At 43.9% G+C, this 18,640-nt stretch overlaps 1 protein-coding gene across 1 annotated transcript in view; it reads right to left on the bottom strand.

The window, feature by feature from the left end:
* The window catches only part of PSMD3 (proteasome 26S subunit, non-ATPase 3), an 816,031-nt gene that overhangs the window by 268,394 nt on the left and 528,997 nt on the right, over window positions 1-18,640 (bottom strand). The window contains exon 9 of the mRNA XM_044055035.1: window positions 1,973-2,076. Coding sequence (XP_043910970.1) covers window positions 1,973-2,076 — 104 coding nt within the window. The remainder of the gene's footprint in view (window positions 1-1,972; window positions 2,077-18,640) is intronic.

Genomic DNA, 18,640 nt, shown 5'->3' with positions numbered 1-18,640 from the left:
AAGAAAAAATAGATCTGCTATAAGTACATTACGTTCGTATCAGATGTCGCTTTTTCTGTCCACCTCATCAGATGGGACTGAATCCCCACCTAGAATAACCTCAGGAGGTACCATGGAAACACATTTCAGAGAATGGCAGAACCAAAGGAAGCTCTGGGTCTAGACTGTAGGCAGAGCAAGATCCCTCTTTCTATTACCAGAAACTAGTTTACAAGAAGAATAAAAGTCTTTCGGCTTTTCCCAGTTAGGGGTCGCCACAGCAGAACTCCGGTCAGCTAATGATCGGCAGTGTATTTTTACGGTGCAGAGTTGCCAGCCTGACGCCCAACCTTCAAAGAAGGCACACCCATTCACACATGCGCCTACTTGCAAGCCTTTACACTTTACTCGACCGCGGGGAGGACATGCAGACTTCACACAGAAGGCGTTCCAGCCGAGAATCAAATGGGAGAACCTCTTGCTGTGAGGCGACAATGCTAATCGCTGTACCACCGTGGCCCTAGTTTACAAGAAGAATCAACAACCTGAATTAAACCCAGAGCCAGATCAAGTAAACTACTCCTATCCAAAGACATTTGAAAAAGGGTACATGCATGGTTGTTTTTTTTTTTTGTTTTGTTTTTTTGTGAAGGGAAAAATTGGGCCAATCGTGTCAACAGCTGATTCCCAAAGAATTGGCACAGCATTCCGACATAACAAGGGAAACCTTCCCAGTTTCCTCACCTTGGACCAACAAGAATGTCTCTCCCTTGTCACCACTGATGAGATCTCAACAGCAGCAGAGAACATGGCTCACCCTGGTCCACAGTGCCTGCAGGTGTTAAAGAAAGTGGTCTGAAATGCAACAAATGCCAACAGCAGAGTCACCCACTTGTGGCTGAGGCAAATTGCTAGCCTGCTGTGCTGGCAAAGGCCATTTGCTTAACTTTTTCGTTTTGTAGCTGAAGGAGGACCGACCATGGGACTGGTAGTCTATTCCATGGTCAAGCTGAAAACGGTGCCTCTTTCCAGGGGAAGAGGAGCAGAAAATGCTAGTAAACACTACCAATCCACAAATTACATTTTTGATAGAAAAAAAACACACTTCAAAGCATCATGCCAGCCCCACAAAAGAAAAACAATTTCTCCACAGAAAAATGTTTTCAGTTATTTTAAGGTACTTTTAAACTGACAGAAAAAAACAACTGCTCCATTTAAAAGTACATTACAGTCTCAAGACAATCTGTTAAAACACAACACTTCTACCTTTAAATTAACTTTCCTGAAGAGAAAAAAAAAATCAATAAAATGAAGAAAATGGAAGTCAACCCCCCTGCCCGAGGGGAACTTATCTGCCCAGCACAGGAAAGCACAAGCCGATCATCGACCCTTAAAAACCTCAGAGGAGCGTACTCTTCAGTGGTAGTAAAGCTCTGATGGACTTTGTGCCCAAGCTCGTTTTTTAGTCAGCTCAGCTCGAGCGGTCTAGTTTGGGTGTATGGAAGCTGCCCTGAAGCTCTGGAAGCTACCCAGCTGGGGTCTATATCATATCAACAAATGGCCACATTGTTGAACATATCTTGTCAATGCAGAACTGAGATTGTGTACAGTAGGGATCAGGACATTTGACCTTTTCCCCACTGCAGTGCGATCTCTGAGGTGGTGGTGTGTGTGTGTGTGTGTGTGTGTGTGTGTGTGTGTGTGTGTGTGTGTGTGTGTGTGTATAAGGGGGGGGGGGGGTCAACGGCCTGCACTGTCGATGAGATGACATTCAACAATGTGGCCATTCGCTGATATGACATAGACTCATTCAGCCGGCTGTTATAGTTACATTCTTGGCAGGATATAACCAGTGTAGCTAAGGCTATTGCAGCAGTGATCAATATGATGAACATTAAAAGAGATACTTGATGCATCATGATTTTAGGTGTACATACCTCTTAAAATCTAATCACTTGAAAGATCCATCTTGTCAAGCAAATGTAGTCCCTACCTTTGCAACAATAAATTCTGCATCTTCTGGGCTGTCCAACTGTAACTTCTGAGCAATATCTGCCAGGGAGATGCGCGAATAAGACAAACTGATCATACGAACACCTAAAAGAAACAAGGAGGAAAAATCAATGTCACTTAAGTCTGGCTGTTTGAGAGAAATGATATATCGCAGAGTAACAAAAAAAACATACATATTTACGTGCATGCACACATGGTGAAAAAGTACACAAAAAGAGCATACTTTCACCATCTCTTAACACATTTTTCTTTTTTTTTTCCCCAGACAATATCAGCAGTATGAATGCCTTGTTACATGGCATACTTGCATAAGCCTGCTTTTTGAAAACTATTCTATCCATCCAGGACTGTATTTTTTAACCCCAACTTACTGTTAAAACGAACAATAAAGAAATTCTTCACTTTTGCAGTACATGGGTTTTATTCTGGACAATACTCCAATCTACATGGGTAATAAGCTATGGCAGTAGACCTGGCAGGAAAAGGGACACAAGCGGCAGGCAATAAATATGTCTGTCCTGGGAAATGGGGAGGTAACTGACGTAGAGGTTAAACTTGGATGTAAATTCCATGCAGGAAAGGTGAAACTCAAGAGTGTGTGCTCAGCCAAATAGTGCGCTGCACTCTAGATGAGCATCACCAAGTGTGCAGAAACTCATACCCACAACAGGCTTGACACAGAAAGCACTACACTTCCTGGCCAAAAGGATGATGGAGCACAAAGAAAAAACATCTCCTATACCCCCTGCTTGCTGATGGTCAAAATACATGGCTCTTGCTCCCCTTTCTCACTGTCTTTGGACAATGGGAAAAAGGAGGAACCAAAGGACCAAATGGAATTAGACTTGATGGCTGTAGGTGAGGCAGGACAGGGGCCAAAAGTAACATAAATATGCAATGACCATTACTTCTTTCCAGTGCAACAGGCCACTGCTTTTGTTAACAAATAAATGAAATGGCTTACTGAAAACAAACGTGCCCATCTTCACCACATCCATTTGACATTAACAGATAGTTCATAAAAATATATCTAACGTATGAAAAATGTGCCCAAAGATGTGTTTCAGTTTTTCTGCCTAAGGCTATACAGAGATAAACAAAACTACTACATTTGGCCCAAAGTGAAGCATAAATTTAAAACCACTTATTAGTTTGCCCTATTATTGTAGCACATCATAAGAAAATGGAACAGAAATACAACTAATGGAAAACATTTGCATTTTGATTCAAAAGAAACAAACAGCTGTGTTTCAGGGCAAAAGTGCTTGCAGAGTACAAACATTGAAAGTAGGGTTCAACTTGCACGCGATATGGAAGATGGTCTGAATGCTTGTGAAACAGGACTAAAAGGAAGCTAAATATCATGCTAGGAGGAAGAATCAGCTGCATTTAATGCAATGCTTTGCTACCCGAGAAGCAGAATTTAGTAAAGACAACAGCCAAAGACTTGCAATCAGAAACAGGCATATCAGACAAAAGTTTACCAACTTTCCCCAACAGTGATATGTGATCATATCAGTTTCATTTAAATTTGTTAACCGGGGTAAAGTACTGATCACAACTGACCAATTTCAGTTTCGGTCTGGAATACACAGCAGTAGAGAACAGACGGTAAATGAAACAATATGGAGACGGGAGGGAACAATGCAGTACAAGTAGTTTTGATTAATATTGTACATTTCTGGTAGATACTATAACAATATTGTTATTTCTATACAAGATAGCATCTCTAGGCTTTTGATCAGTGGGAAGCGCAGGTAGATAGACAAAGTGATAAAGTTGGTAGGAACAGAAATTAAGAGAGAGTATGTAATATTGCCAAAGACAAGGCATGTGCCTACTTCTTTGAGGTGTGCTTTAAATGAGAAGGGTGCTTGTTTGAGATGCAAGAAGAGATTTCCAAATTTGGGGCTGAGAACTGAGAAGCTATGATCAGTACTGTGAAGTCTGGTGCTGTAGGTTGTAGGGAGGGAGTAGAGATGTTGTGATCCGTGAAGTATGCGTCTGACAGTTAAGAGCATGACAGACATTAGGACAGGTTTAAATTTTTTAATCACATCTACTAATAGCTCTACTACCATTATCATTTGGGAGGGCATTTAAGAAAAGTAGAAGTTTAGTAAATTTATCAGATTCCAGGGAAATGAGAGCGGGACAAGAAGAATTTGTACATAAAAAACTTGAGGGAGTCTGGTATTTATAAAATCTGTCTATCTTCTTGGAGGCTGGGTCTCAGGGTTAACTGAAGTTGTGACAAAGATGATCTGCACAGCCTCAAGTATCAGAGGGATGGCAAACAGTTCATGTCTTTTTTTGCATGTCTGATACCAGTTTGCCTTACCACTGAAAATGCTGCATCGTCTTAAGCACTGTATTATCCAAAGGGAAGTTCTTCCAAAGGAGAATCTGGAGATATAGTATTCTTTTCCTCAGCCTCACACCCCTCCCGTGAACGAATCAGGGAAGAATAAGCCAAGGAAATCCCCATTAGAATCCAAATCTTCTTCCACAGAAGAAACTCTGCCACTTCAGACAGAAAAAAGTGGAATGAGGGAGAGGGCATAAGGAACGTGTAAGGGCTTAAAAGACACCAAAGCCTTATACAATCCATGAGAAGATTCATACCACTCTTGAGGATCCTGATGGCTGGAGGGGGGGGGGGGCATGCTTAGTTTTCTTTTTCTTAGAGTGAAGAGGAGCTTGCACACAATGAGGAGGCTACTACCCATCATGTACCTCATTAAGGAACCCAGTACTTATAAGATGACAAGAATCTGAGAAATGCTGTCGAATCCATCTGAAATAATCAGCCTTGGTTCCCCATTCATGGCAAAGGCAGACATCTGAGCAGTCAGGGTGTATTTACTAAGGGGCAGCTCAAATTGCAGGTCGACTTCTTCGAAACAGTCACCAAGGCCATAGATGAAGGGAAGGTAGTCCACACAGCCTCTCTCGACCTCGCAAAGGCATTTGACACAATACCCCACTCAGGCATCATAGATAAGCTATCCAGCATAAATATAAACCCCTATGTCACAAGATGGGTCGTAAACTGGCTCAAAGACAGAACCCACAGAGTCAGAGTTGCTGGGGCCATGTCAGACTCGAAACCGGTCACAAGTGGCGTCCCACAAGGTTCTGTCCTGGGACCGCTCTTGTTCGGTATTTACTTTTCTGAGGTACAGGCCAACGTGGGAGGACTATGGCTCACAAAGTTCACAGATGACTGCAAACTGGGCGCCATAACCGACTCTCCAGCTGACACAAACATCCTTCAAAAAGGTCTCACAGAGACGGATAACTGGTGCCAAAGCCATTGTCTAAAGCTAAATGCCAAAAAGTGTATAGTCATACCCTTTGGCAAAAACAATGTGCCCACAAATTACCACATAGGTGGTAACCCATTAAGTACAGAGAAAGTAATTAGGGATCTGGGGACCCAAGTTGATAGCAATCTCTCCTTTGACAACCACATTGCCAAAGTGGTTAGAAAGACCTTCTACATAGCCCACCTCATCATGAAAGGATTCACATCTAGATCAAGAGAGATAATCGTGCCCCTTTACTCATCCCTCATCCGGCCCATCATAGAATACAATGCCCCCATTGGGATGAACCTTACCCGACACCTGCAGCAATTAGAAAGACCCCAAAAGTACCTCACCAGGAGGATCAAGGGACTCAAACAGATGCCATATGCTGGTCGGTTAAAAAAACTCCAGCTCTACTCAGTTGCATACCGCCTACTTCGAGGCAATCTATGCCTGACATATAAAGCTATGTCCAACCCAGAATTAATGGACATGCTCCACCTCAGTAAATCTAAATCCCTTAGAGCCACCCGCTCGATGGACTTGAACCTCAGCACAGAAATAAAAAGAACATGCTGGAGGGACAGATTCATAACCCAGAGGCTCCCTTCGCTCTGGAATAGAATTCCAATTCATGTTACGCAGAGCACCTCACTGACTCTTCAAGAAGAATCTTGAGTGGATGGGGGATCGTAGGTTTGTCCCGGGGATTACTTCCGTGTCACTATTAGACAGAGGCACAGTAAACTAAACTTTAAAAAGGGCACAGTATACTCAAATCAATGGGTGGCATAAGCCAAACACAACTGGGCTAGGCTTATAAATGCCCCAGGGCAGATACCCTAGTATGAACATATGAACCTAAGCGTCTGACTTGACAGCTGAATCATCAGATTTGATATTATTAATCTTTATTGGCTGATGCAGGATGCTAGAGTTCCTGAGGGTCTTTGGGACAAAGGACTGGCAAATAAAATCATTTTTATAGTTGTAACTGGCTCCTAGGTAAAAAAGACACTTAGTATGGCTGTCTCTGTGAGGTAATGGCCTCCCACAATCACATTTTCCCCTCTTAGTTGACACGAAAAGTGTCATTCATTCATTCAGTTTGGTAACCAAGGCAGGGCACTGATCCAAATTACCCTATTTCTTTCTCAGCCAGGAAGTTTCCACAACGGGAATACTTATCTGCCCAAGATAAGTGGAAATGGCAACAATCATACATCGGATAGCGTGACCTAGAAATACAGGGTCACTGTTTGGGTTGGTGGCGAGAATGTTCTGAGGTATTTCATACCCACATATCTCATGCATCACATAGCATTGTCCATACATAGCACAGACAACTTGAGAGGAGAACACCTCACCTTTGGTATCCTGGCCATATGTCTGGCTCTCCCAGGTGGGATATCCCACTTGTTAGCAATACTGCAGCAATGATCAAAGGAAGGACATCTATTGTAGTAGTCTGCTGTAACAGGAGACAAGCAGATCCACTTGGGGAGATCCCCCCCCCCCCAGGTGGACAATCTCCTGGAAGATCTCTGGGTGCATCATCCATCCGTAAGGGTCTGCCCTGGATCTGCTCAGAGAGAGTCTTCTGTGTTCTCCTGTGACAGCAAACAATTTCCCTGCAGGTGAAAGATTGTGCTGAACTCTCACTCTACCAGCATCTCTCTCTCTCTCTCTCTATACTCCTCCTGACATCAAGTCATCTCAAGAACTACACGCGCTACATGCTTCTATTCTCACTCTTACCTGCACCATTCTCCCACTCAGTGTTCATAGCAAACTACTACTCATCCTACCTCCACTGGCTTTCACTCATACCTGCAGACTCATTCCTATAACAAATTTCCACTATGTTGCTGATCACATATCAATACAAACACTACTTTCATCCCCTTCTCACCACATCTACTCCTTGCTAGAGTCACATCTCCATTATTCTAACCCTAGACATCCTTTACCCTCACTAACTGGTCCATCTCAGCAACATGTTCCCTGCATATACCCCTCCCTCTACTACTGCAACTATTCATACTATCCCCTCCTGTTATCCAATAACACCCCTTCAGCTCCCCACATTACTTCATGTCATTTTGCTGCCACACAGCCACTTCCCCAATACACATCCACATCTTCAACCCAGTTCAACATTTCTTTTCACCTCTTCATTTAGACCAAACACTTAAAAGCCAACATTCCAACCCCTCCACCTCCACTTCTGTACAAAACACTGCACAACTACTATACAGTTCACAACTACCTGCTACTCCTAACAAGTGGCAATATTCACCCCAACTCTGGTCTTTAAACACAACCCAACTCTATCCCTACCATCATAACTAACTCCACATCATCCCTGCCTACTCACATTTACAACCTTAAATTACTAGGTCTCAATATTCACAGTGTGTGTATGCATATGTATATAGAAATATAAAAACAAAATCTCACCCATGCATACCTGGATGCTCTCATATTAGCAGAAACCTAGTTAAATCCATCTACTCTAATGAAAAAATCTTACCAGCTTACAACATTCTTTGATTAGACCGTCCATCTAAACATGCACATGGATTTGCTGCACTATTTATAACTCAGAAATGACAGGCTCTATCCTGAAATTCAACAACCTCAAAAGCACTTGCATTATTCCTCTCTACATACCACCCAACCTTACTAGCAACATTCCAATCACTAAGGACATGCTTTCCTAGGCTTCCTCAAAAATTTCCTATAAAGCCATCAGATTAGGAGAGACGATACTAACTCATTAAACTGAACCCATATTCCTCACACCTACTACACTAAAAACCTCTGCTAGTTTCTGCAAATCACTACAACTTCTCAATCTGTAAACACTTCTACCAGATTTAACAAATCATCAGGCACAGAAAAGTACAGTTTTGTACCTACCATAAATGTAGATGTTAGAGTGCTAATACAGCTGCAGTCCGGCATCGGTTGCTGTCGCTTTCTTTCCTGACATCAGTGAGGCAGGAGTACATAAGACACAGCTGACGCCATCTTCTTCAGTCTTTCTTGCCCCAGATGTCAGGTGCCCCCAGTGGGAAGGCAATACATAAATTATATTTATATACATGCAATGCAATATAATCAAAAATCAGTAGTTGCCAGCAAATACACCATAGAAGGATAACCCAATCAGGTTGTATGAAAAGGGGTTAGGGCCCTAGGCCTTTACCAAGAGGGGAAGGAGGGAGGGTTAACTGTACTGCAGCTGTATTAGCACTCGAACATCTACATTTATGGTAGGTACAAAACTGTACTATGTTCATCGTGCATACAGCTGCAGTAATCACAGATGGGTAGAATCCCAAAGCTACGCACAGGGTGGTAGGCACTAGGTGGAACTGGGATGAGCCAGAATGCCCTGCAACACAGCAGTGGCAAAGCCTGCTCTAGTTTTGGAATATAAAGGCAGGTGGTAGTGTTTTGTGAAAGTATGCACAGAACTCCAAGTGGCTGCCTCCAAAATATCTTTGGTAGGAACTTCTCTGAGGAAGGCTGTAGAGGTAGCTGTGGCCCTGGTGGAGTGGGATCTGATGCCTGTAGGGACAGATTTTCCATGATAGGAGTAACAAAACCGTACGCAGTGGCCTATCCATTTTGAAATTGTCTGTTTGGTAACTGGCTTCCCTTGAGCTCCTACAGCATAGGACACAAAAAGTTGTTCTGATTTCCTGAAAGGCTTTGTTCTGTCCAAATAATAACGTAGCTGTCTATGGATGTCTAAGGAGTGTAGCAGCCTTTCCCCTTTGTTTTGAGGATTGGGATAAAGGGTAGGTGAGTGTATGGCTTGATTTAAAGCTACCCTGGATACCACTTTAGGCATAAATGACGGGTTGGTTTGAAGGGAGACCCTGTCCTGATGGAAGATGAGAAATGGCTGCACAGCCATGAGGGCCTGTAGTTCCGAAACCCTACGAGCTGAGGTAATGGCAAGAAGGAAAGCTGTTTTCCAGGACAAATATTGCAAATCTGTTGAGGCAGCTGGTTCAAAGGGAGGCAATGTTAATTTTTCTAGAATGTAATTAAGATCCCAGGCTGGCACTGGTTGTTTCCTTGATGGTCTTATATTCTTAGCCCCTCTGAGGAACTGTCTTAAGAGTGGGTGAGAGAATAAGGGTGGATCCGTGTTGAATTCTGCAGAAATGGCTGAGGCATGGATTTTTATGGAGGAAAATGAAAGTCTACTGTTCAGCAGCTCAGCTACATACTGTAATACCGGAGGCAAATTCAGTTTTCTAGGGACCTGGTCTTTTTTCTCATTCCAAGAGCAAAACAGTTTCCATTTTGCAGAGTAAGCTTTTCTAGTAGATGGCCTTCTGGCCTCCAAAATGACATCCTGCACCTCTTTGGGGAGTAGGGTCTGTTGTAGTGTTAAGGAATTTTCCATGCAGCGAGATTGAGTGTTTTCAGGTGACTGTGAAGAGTTTTGTAGCTGTGCTGAGTCAGCAGAAGAGGCATTAGAGGTAGGGGCCAGGGAGGAGTATGTGTTAGGCTCCTCAGGACTGGGTACCAGTGTTGTCTTGGCCAGTCTGGAGCAATCAGTATCATCTTCGGTCTGTCTGCTCTTGCTTTCAAAAGCACCTTGGGCAGAAGAGGCAGAGGTGGGAAAGCGTAAACTGTCCATGCTGTCCAACTGAATGAAAGGGCGTCCACTCTCCAGGCCTTTGGATGAAAGGTCCTTGAACAAAACTTTTCCAATTGATGATTCCTGTGGGAGGCGAAGAGATTTATGTCTGGCCTCCCACACGCTTGGATTATCTTTGTAAACACTTGAGGATGCAACTTCCATTCGTGTGGATCTGTCATTTCTGCTTAGATTGTCTGCCAGTGTGTTTTCCAAACCTGGCAAGTACTGTGCTTGAAGTTCGATTTGCCATTCCAGAGCCAAGTTCCAAAGGGTCATGGCTAGTCTGCACAGGGGGTATGAATGTGTTCCTCCTTATTTGTTTATGTACCACATTACTGTGGTGTTGTCTGTTCTTATCAATAATTGTCCTGGATGCAGGAGGTCCTTGAAAGCTGTAATTGCATTTATCACTGCTAGCATTTCTTTTTGATTGATGTGAAGGTGCTTTTCCTTTTGGGACCATTTGCCCTGAATGCACCTGTCTGTCATGTGCGCCCCCCAGGCGTAATCTGAGGCGTCTGTTGTGATGACTTGATTTGCTTGAGGCTTGCAGAATGGGAGACCTGTGTTTGTTTGACATGCTTGGGCCCACCATAGAAATTCCTTTTGCAAACATGGAATTATTGGTATTATTGTTTCCAAACTGTGGCTGTGTTGAGACCATAGGTTTTTTAGGTACCACTGAAGTTTCCTCATATGCAACTTTGCACATGGGATTAAAAGAATGCAAGATGCCATGAAGCCCAGAGCCTGCAGGATTTTCCTTGCAGTAAGCCTGGTACAATTTGCTAGTATTTTGAAGTACTGAGTTAGTTGCCCCTGTTTTTCTGGCGTAAGGTAAGCCATCTGGGTGTTTGCGTCCAAGTTGGCACCCAGGAAAGTTATTTTCTGAGATGGTGTTAGCCTGGATTTCTATTTGTTGATTGTGTATCCCAGAGAATTCAGTAACCGTGTTGCATAAGCCAGATGTTCCAGAAGTATGTGCTTGCTGTCCACTTGGATCAGGCAGTCGTCCAAATAAGGGTAAATTTGTATCCCTTGAAGTCTGCAGTAGGCAATTACTGATGCCAGGCATTTCGCGAATACTCTGGGCGCAGTAGATAGGCCACAGGGCAATGCAGAGAATTGATAGTTGATTGAACCTGCAAGAAATCTGAGGTATCTTCTGCAGCTTTGTCTGATTGGGACATGCAGGTATGCCTCCTTGAGGTCCAATGTTACCAGCCAAAACTCCTTGCCCAGCATGGGAAGAAGCTGCTGTAATGTGAGCATCTTGAATTTTGCCACGAGTAAGAATGTGTTTAGGATGGATAAGTCCAAAATGGGTCTCCAGTCTGTTCCTTTCCTTGGTACCAGAAAATAGCCTGGAATAAAAACCTTGACCTTGTTCGTGAGTAGGTACCTCTTGAATAGCTTTCATGTATAAGAGCTTTGAAATTTGTAGTTGTGCCTCTGCCCTTTGATTGTGTGGTAGGTTTGGCATGCCTCTCATTTTTGGAAGAGTGTGAAAATGAAATCTGTAGCCTCTGCTTATAACATCCAGGATCCATTTGTCTGTTGTGACAATATGCCAATTTCTTGTAAATAATGCCAGCTTTCCTCCCAAGGGTGCTGCCAGCTGAGACTTGCTTGGCATGGAAAGGAGGAAGTCATTGGGTTTGTTTCCTGTATTGTTGTGCACTGTCTTCGCCACCTCTTGGTGCTGGAGTTTGCCATTGCCTGCCTCTATATGATCCTTGTGATTGTCCTCGGCCCCTTGTGCGCCTGTATCTACCTCTTTGGGGCTTGTCCGTGGCTGGAAAGGACCAGTTTTTAGAAGGCCAATTTCTGCTAAAACGTGGTGGTTGTACCTGTAGAAAAGCTTTGACAGTTTGCATAGATTTGGCTTTTTCTTCCATTTCCCGTAGTATCTCCTCAGCATTAGTACCAAATAGCACATCCTTTTGTAAAGGAGCATCTAGTAGTTTAGCTTTCACATGATCAGGCAAGCTTTGTTCCCTAAGCCATGCATGTCTACGAATGACTGATCCTGTAACAGCAGCTCTACTTGAGGCCTCTAGGGCATCATAGCCACATTGTAAGGTGTGTTTACCCACTTGTTCTGCACTATGTATCATATCCTGCAACTCCTTCAAATCTGGTTGTTCAGGTTGAGACATTTTATTTCTTAATTGTGATAACAGAAACTGCTGATATTTAAAGCATATGAAACTGACAATTTAAGGCCCTCATGGCTAGGGTGGCCGAGGTATATACCTTTTTTCCCCACCTTTCTAAGGATCTTGACTCTCTTTCGGAAGGTAGCGGATTCTTAGCAGTAGAGGCCTTCATTCCCTTGGGGCCTTGAGAAATGGTTTCAGGGTCAGCATTATGGCTTTTGTAAAGAAATTGGTGAGAGTTAGGAACTCTGTAGTACCTATCAGGCTTGACTGGGGCAGGAGGCAGGGAATCCGGATTAAGGCAAGCCTCCGAATAAACATCATCAAGTATGTCCAAGACAGGAGGTATCGCCAGAGGTCTGTGTTGAGGTAACAAAAGAAATTCCCTAAGTCTTTTCTTCGAATCAGTAAAGTCTTGGCCTTCCCAATGGAAGTGTTCCCTCAAGGTGTGCAAGGTTTCCCCAAAAGAAAAATCCTCAGGAGGAGATACAGAGGGAATGGACTGCTCCGCATCAGAATCTTCAAAAGGGGAGAAAGAGTGTTCCTCTACATCAGAATGATCTGAAAAAATGGAGCCCTGAGCCGAAGAGGGAGAATCTTCCTCCACTCTGGGTCTCTTGTCTGGAGGGGGTTGGGAACCCCTGATAAGATTAATTAAATTCTCAGCCATTTTAAGCATCTGCTTTTTAGGCATGGGGCCTGTGCAACAGGCCTCTTGGGATGCCTGGCTGATTTGGACTTAGTAAAGGCCTTAATTGAAAAGGAAGATGAGGGTCTAAAGACACCATGGGTGGAAGTGGACCTGTTCACATTAGGAGGCTCAACGCTCACAGTGGCTTCGGTGGTTGTAGTCTGGGTATGGGCCGAGGTACCTGCGGTCTTGGTTACAGAAGACACCGCCAAAGAAGTGTCGTCGGTAGTCAGGGACTGCATAGGCGTCTCGCTGAGAACCGGACCACGTGTAGCCGGTTTTGGCGTGGTGTCGGTGGGGACCGCGGACCTCGCATGTTGGTCTTTGTCCTTGCGTTTTTTGGACAAAACGGTAGTTGGAGTCTCCGACGACATTTTATAATCAAAGGCTTTACCGAAAAAGTGTTGGGCGAACTCCGCCCGACGCTTAATAGTGCGCTTATTGAAAGTAGCGCAAAAGCGACAGCCCGAGACGTCGTGGTCTGGGCCTAAACAAGGTATGCAGAGGGAATGGAAATCCTTATGCGGTATTTGCTTCCCACAAGAAATACAATTGTTAACTTTTTCTGATATCGGTCTGAGGCAAGAAAAATTTCCCCAACGGGGTACTCAGCTTTAATGAAGACTTCGGTTTCCAATTTTTCGTAAATTCAGGAGCTGGCCGACCGGCACTTGCGAACTGCTTCTGCTTCGGGCACCGCGCGGCAAAAAAGACTGAAGATTATGGTGTCGGCTGTGTCTTATATACCCCTGTCGCACTGACGTCAGGGAAGAGAGCGACGACAACCGACGCCGGACCAAGACTTTGGAATTCGGCCGACCGAGGACCCGCCTGACGGCAGAGAACCCATCTGTGATTACTGCAGCTGTATGCACGATGAACATCTGAGCCTGTCTCAACTCTCTATTAGTAACCATTCCCAGCTCCCTTTCCACAGGAAGTCTGGTATCCTCTGACAGCCGTGCCTCACTGTCAGCCTGGGTACTACTACTCACCTCTGCCCTTGCAGTCACCCTGTCCATGGGAACATCAGTATCCACAAGCAGCTGTAGCTCACCTTCAGTAGCAGTGCTACAGGATAGCTCCCTCCCTGAAGTAACCACCTCACCAGTCCTGGCAGCAAGTGTGCAGTTTGTCTGGGTCTCCCCCAGGCTATCAGGCCCACATGCTTGTCTCCTAGCCTGACTGCCTGTAACTTCATGCAGACACGGGACTGCATTTATCAAAATCATTCCCTATCAGGACACCTGCAGGGTGGTAGTTTGGTACCCTTGTTGTCTCGAGACAACCTACTGCTGGCATTTTGTCATTCCCACTTACTGGCTCTCCCATCTTTTGTTCCCCACCTTGCCTCTGTGGACAACTACATGCTACATGGCCCCATTGGTTGCATTTAAAACAGTTAACCCTTGGTCGCAGACGTGTACCTGGACTAATGGCTTCCCCTGCTTCTGGCAGACTCTGTTGGGGCAGTCTAGGCTGCCCACCATGGGTTCCCTTAGACCCATGAGCAGCACTGGGTGTCCCTTTCCTGTGCAGTGATGCCCTGCTTGCTAGGTACAGGTCTCCCTTCTTCCCCAACTCATCTGCAGTAGTACATTGTCAATCAGCTAACCAGATTCTCATGCCCTCAGGCAAAGTGCTAAGGGCTTGTTCCCTCACCAAAAGGTCTGCCAGCCCTTCAAAAGTGGTGACCTGATATCCACTCACCCACTTATGAAAATAAGTGCTTAGTTCAGCAACATATTCACACGCACTTTCATCTGCCTTGAGTCTATACTCACAAAACTTTTTATACAAGCTTCAGGTGTTAACTTAAAACATTCTAGCAAACAGTTCTTTACAACATTAAAATTTAAACAATCAGTATCAGACAATTCAGAGACAACAGTTACAGCTTTACCATGGAGTAAAGGGGTCAGGAACCGTACCCACAGTCCTTGGTCAACATTATACTTTTTTTACATACCCTCTCAAACATATGAAAGAAACAATTATCCCCCTCTGTAAACTGTGGAAGAAATTTACTGACCTTTGTTGCTTCAGCGGTTCGGTTACCCCCTTCCCCATTACCTCCATGACTCTGGCGAAGAGTCAGCATCTCCTTTTCATGTTGCCTCTGCCTCTCATTCTCCTCAGCCTGCAGACACTGCAGTTTCTCATTTTCCTCAGCCTCCAGCTGTCTCAGTCTCTCTGCAGCTTCTATTTCCAAATGCTTGCCCTCCAACTCAAGCTTCTAAATCCAGATGGATTTTTAAGCCCTCTGTGGCAAGGTTGAGCTGTCCATTTTCTGAGAGTTGTACATCTCCATGGTCAGTCTGATTGTCCTCCTTGGTTGCTATTCCATGATGTAGCTGTGACTAAAGCTGCAATAATGTCCACTTTAGTCAGGTTGGCATGCATCAGTCCTTTAGCCTGGCACATTGTAGCCAAATGGCTAATTTTCAGCTTGCCATACTCCTCTGCTGACATGCTTGCCCTGACAAACTAAGCTAACAAAAAAATAAAACAATTGTGATATGAACTCTTAATTAGCCATGCAGTGAACATTCAGAGTACAAACAACTACACTGACCACTGTATACAGGCTACAGGAATTTAATATCCACACCACTACAAGCCAATTAATATGTGATGTGGCTATTTCACCACAGTCAGCCAATTAATATGTGATGTGGCTATCCCACTACTGCTAACAAATTAATATGTGACGCCCCTGCACTTGCCCAGTAATCAAGGAGCCTCAATCCTCACCACTAGCCTCAGTGAGGGATGTATACAATGGGAGGATGACAAGTACACACACAGTAAAGTACAATTTCCCTAAGAGCACACAGAGATCAGTCAGTCTGGGGCTGGTTTCTTCCTCTTTCTCCAGATCCCCAATAAGATTCCCCACTGGCACAGCTACAGGGTTAAGATCTCAGCAGTGTGGCCAAGCTAAGACCTCCAGCACCCTCTCTGTCCAACCAGTGCTTAGTGTCCCAGCCCAAGTAGCTGACACACACACGCGCACACACACGCACACACAGATTTGACTGACATACAAAACACACACACACCTGGGAAAGGCTGACACAGGATTACTAGTTATGCCCCCTTCTGCCCAGACTATAAGGTAGTACCAGTGCCACCAGCCACCCTTACTTATCAGCTACTAGAAGGCCCTTACCAAAGGGTGTCCAATCCTACTGGGTAATGTTACTATTATCCAAATGGTAAGTGTGACCAAGACTTTCAAGGCTACTTAGGAGTGACCTGTACAGTGTGACCAAATACATATGCAAGTACTCAAAGAGCTTAAATATATCTCACAAATATCATCCACAAAGATAGGTTTAAATATATTTAATAAAAAATAAAAGAATAAGACAATATTCACTAACTCAGCACAGTGACTACAGAGTTCAGAATCACAGGAACAACATTGCAAGACAGTCTCAAATAAATACAAAAACATCTATGCCTATCTATATTCAAGAGAGATTACTGTACCCTGATTACTTCCTATTAGCAAGGCATGTGCTGATGAGAGGATGTTTCCAGGTCCAAAGACAAATACAAAATGCCCAGACTTTCTCTGAGAGAGTTCTTAATTACTATCAAACATTAATGCTGGGCCAGCTGGATGACATCACTCTTTGTCACCTGCCTTAGTTCCCAGGCTAACAGAAACTTAAAATTTAACATTTCTCCGTGACAAATACCTATCTCTCAGACGTGCAGCTGCTAGGAAGTCACAGAACAATAAAAACACTTTACATTTTAACCTTGGTAATTACTTCTGTTTCAAGACAATAGAAAAAACTTCTAGCTCTACACATCCTGTCTCCTTCAGTGAAACTGAAAGATAAACGCAATTGTAAAACATTCTGATTCCCACCTATTTTCTTGAAGCCTTGCAAGTTAACTCTGTATGTTCTAACTTCTTCTATTAAAACATACATTTGCACAGGTATATAGTTTACATACATTTCTATTCTTTTCCAGTAGGGTACACTGTGGTTACATTCTTGAAGCTCAGTACATAACATACAGTTCATCACACACTTCTAATATCCACATACTATATAGTTTTCTTACATTTGTAGTACAAGCATTTGAATCATATTAATATTTACAAATGACATATGATTATTTACAAAATTCCAGATAGCTGAGCTGGCAGCCTCACACCAGGTCACAGCACTGACACCTGCTGTCACTTGCAAGAACAATTCCTTCCAGATGGTTTTGAAAGCTATCAGTACTGGGACCACAGCTACTTTTTCTTCTACAAGTTTCCTTCTTTAAGCTAGGTCCCAAATTACCTATAATTTGAGGTCTCTTGTGTGGGCAAAACTAAGACGGATACATATGTGGACAGGGTCTGACTGACATTTTTCCTGTCTGAAGGATACCGCCTAGATTTTATCAAACCTGGCTGGACTACCATTCTACCTCAAGTGTGATGCAAGGTAGCACAAGTAACATTTCCATACACTAAGAGTGTTAGCATCAGGTAATTCTTGGGCACTACTGGAGCTCCTGCATATGCATCCTTGTTAGAAGGACGATTAGAGTAATGGAGACCAACTTAGTGCTGAATTTATCTTTGGCTGTGATCAGTCTTCTATAGCACGGCCTGAAAATTACTGTGGCAAGGGTAGGCCTTTCAGAATACTGCAGTCCAATAAGGTTCTAGAGCACACCATTATTTTGGAAGAGATAGAAAGACTCAACTTGGACATGCTGAACAAAATCCCAGGTTTTAAAACAACAATCCATGGCAAACTGCAAAGTGCTCTCCACCTCCTTCTAGGTAAGGCAGTCATACAAGTAAGAGTAAATGTGAATGCCCTTGGTTCTAAAATACGGAATGACTGCAGCCAAGCACTTTACAACTGCAATGGGTACACTAGCTAACCAAAAGGGCAATAAGGTAGACTGACAGTGGAAGTCCCTGTCGCAGCTCTTGAGAAAGCATCTGTGGTCCTTATGAACTGTTATACACAGGTAAGCATCCCAGAAATCTGGGGTCCTCATTACAGCTTGAAGGAATACAAGCAATAAAAGGGCTTGCATGTCACCACTTTGAATTTTGAGACTTTTTTTTTGGTTCCCTTTTTTGACTGGACAGCTGTCCCAGTGTCTCGTATCCATCTCTGGGTCAAATGGCTAACCCAATCCTCCCCCAGACTATCACCAGTATCTGCCAGAGCCACTATGGATCCTAAGGGAGTTTTTGGGGGGAAGGGGTCATACTATTAATCAACCTTTTTTTTTCAACTACCTACCCAAATCCCTTCCCCGCCATGCCCACTAGTTGTATCTGAGAAGCAAGCGTGCAATGGGGGACACTGTTGCTTATCACACTACACCCATAGCTACAGCAGCTTGGCCAAAGCTGCCTTCCACTGTACAACATCCCCGGTATCCACCAGAGATCACTTACAGGGGACTCCCACATCACTACCCTCTCTTCTCAGGATGGTAGAGCTCATCCCCTCCCTGTGGCTCCATCAGCTGCCCGAGACATTACTTGAACTTTGGTCATGGTTAGGGCTTTAGCCCTCTACACCACTGCAGCAACCACAACTTTTGATACTTTGAGGCAGATGTTCAGTCCTGACAGGTTTGAAATGGGCCTCCAAGGGCTCTTCTTCCTTGTTACTAGGAAGAGTCTTGAATACAACTAAATTTCAGTCCTGCTTTAGGCACTGTCCCTACTACTTCTAAATGAAGTTCTTGAAAAAACGGAAGGGCAAGTTGTACTTGGTGTATTGATCTGGGATGGTTGAAATGCCTGACACCTTTGGTTTTCTTAAGAATGTACAGTTGT

This window comes from Protopterus annectens, chromosome 13.part0 (genome assembly GCF_019279795.1).
Source record: "Protopterus annectens isolate FY-2018-M chromosome 13.part0, PAN1.0, whole genome shotgun sequence".
Taxonomy (NCBI): domain Eukaryota; kingdom Metazoa; phylum Chordata; order Ceratodontiformes; family Protopteridae; genus Protopterus; species Protopterus annectens.
This window is presented reverse-complemented; position numbering and strand designations above follow the sequence as displayed.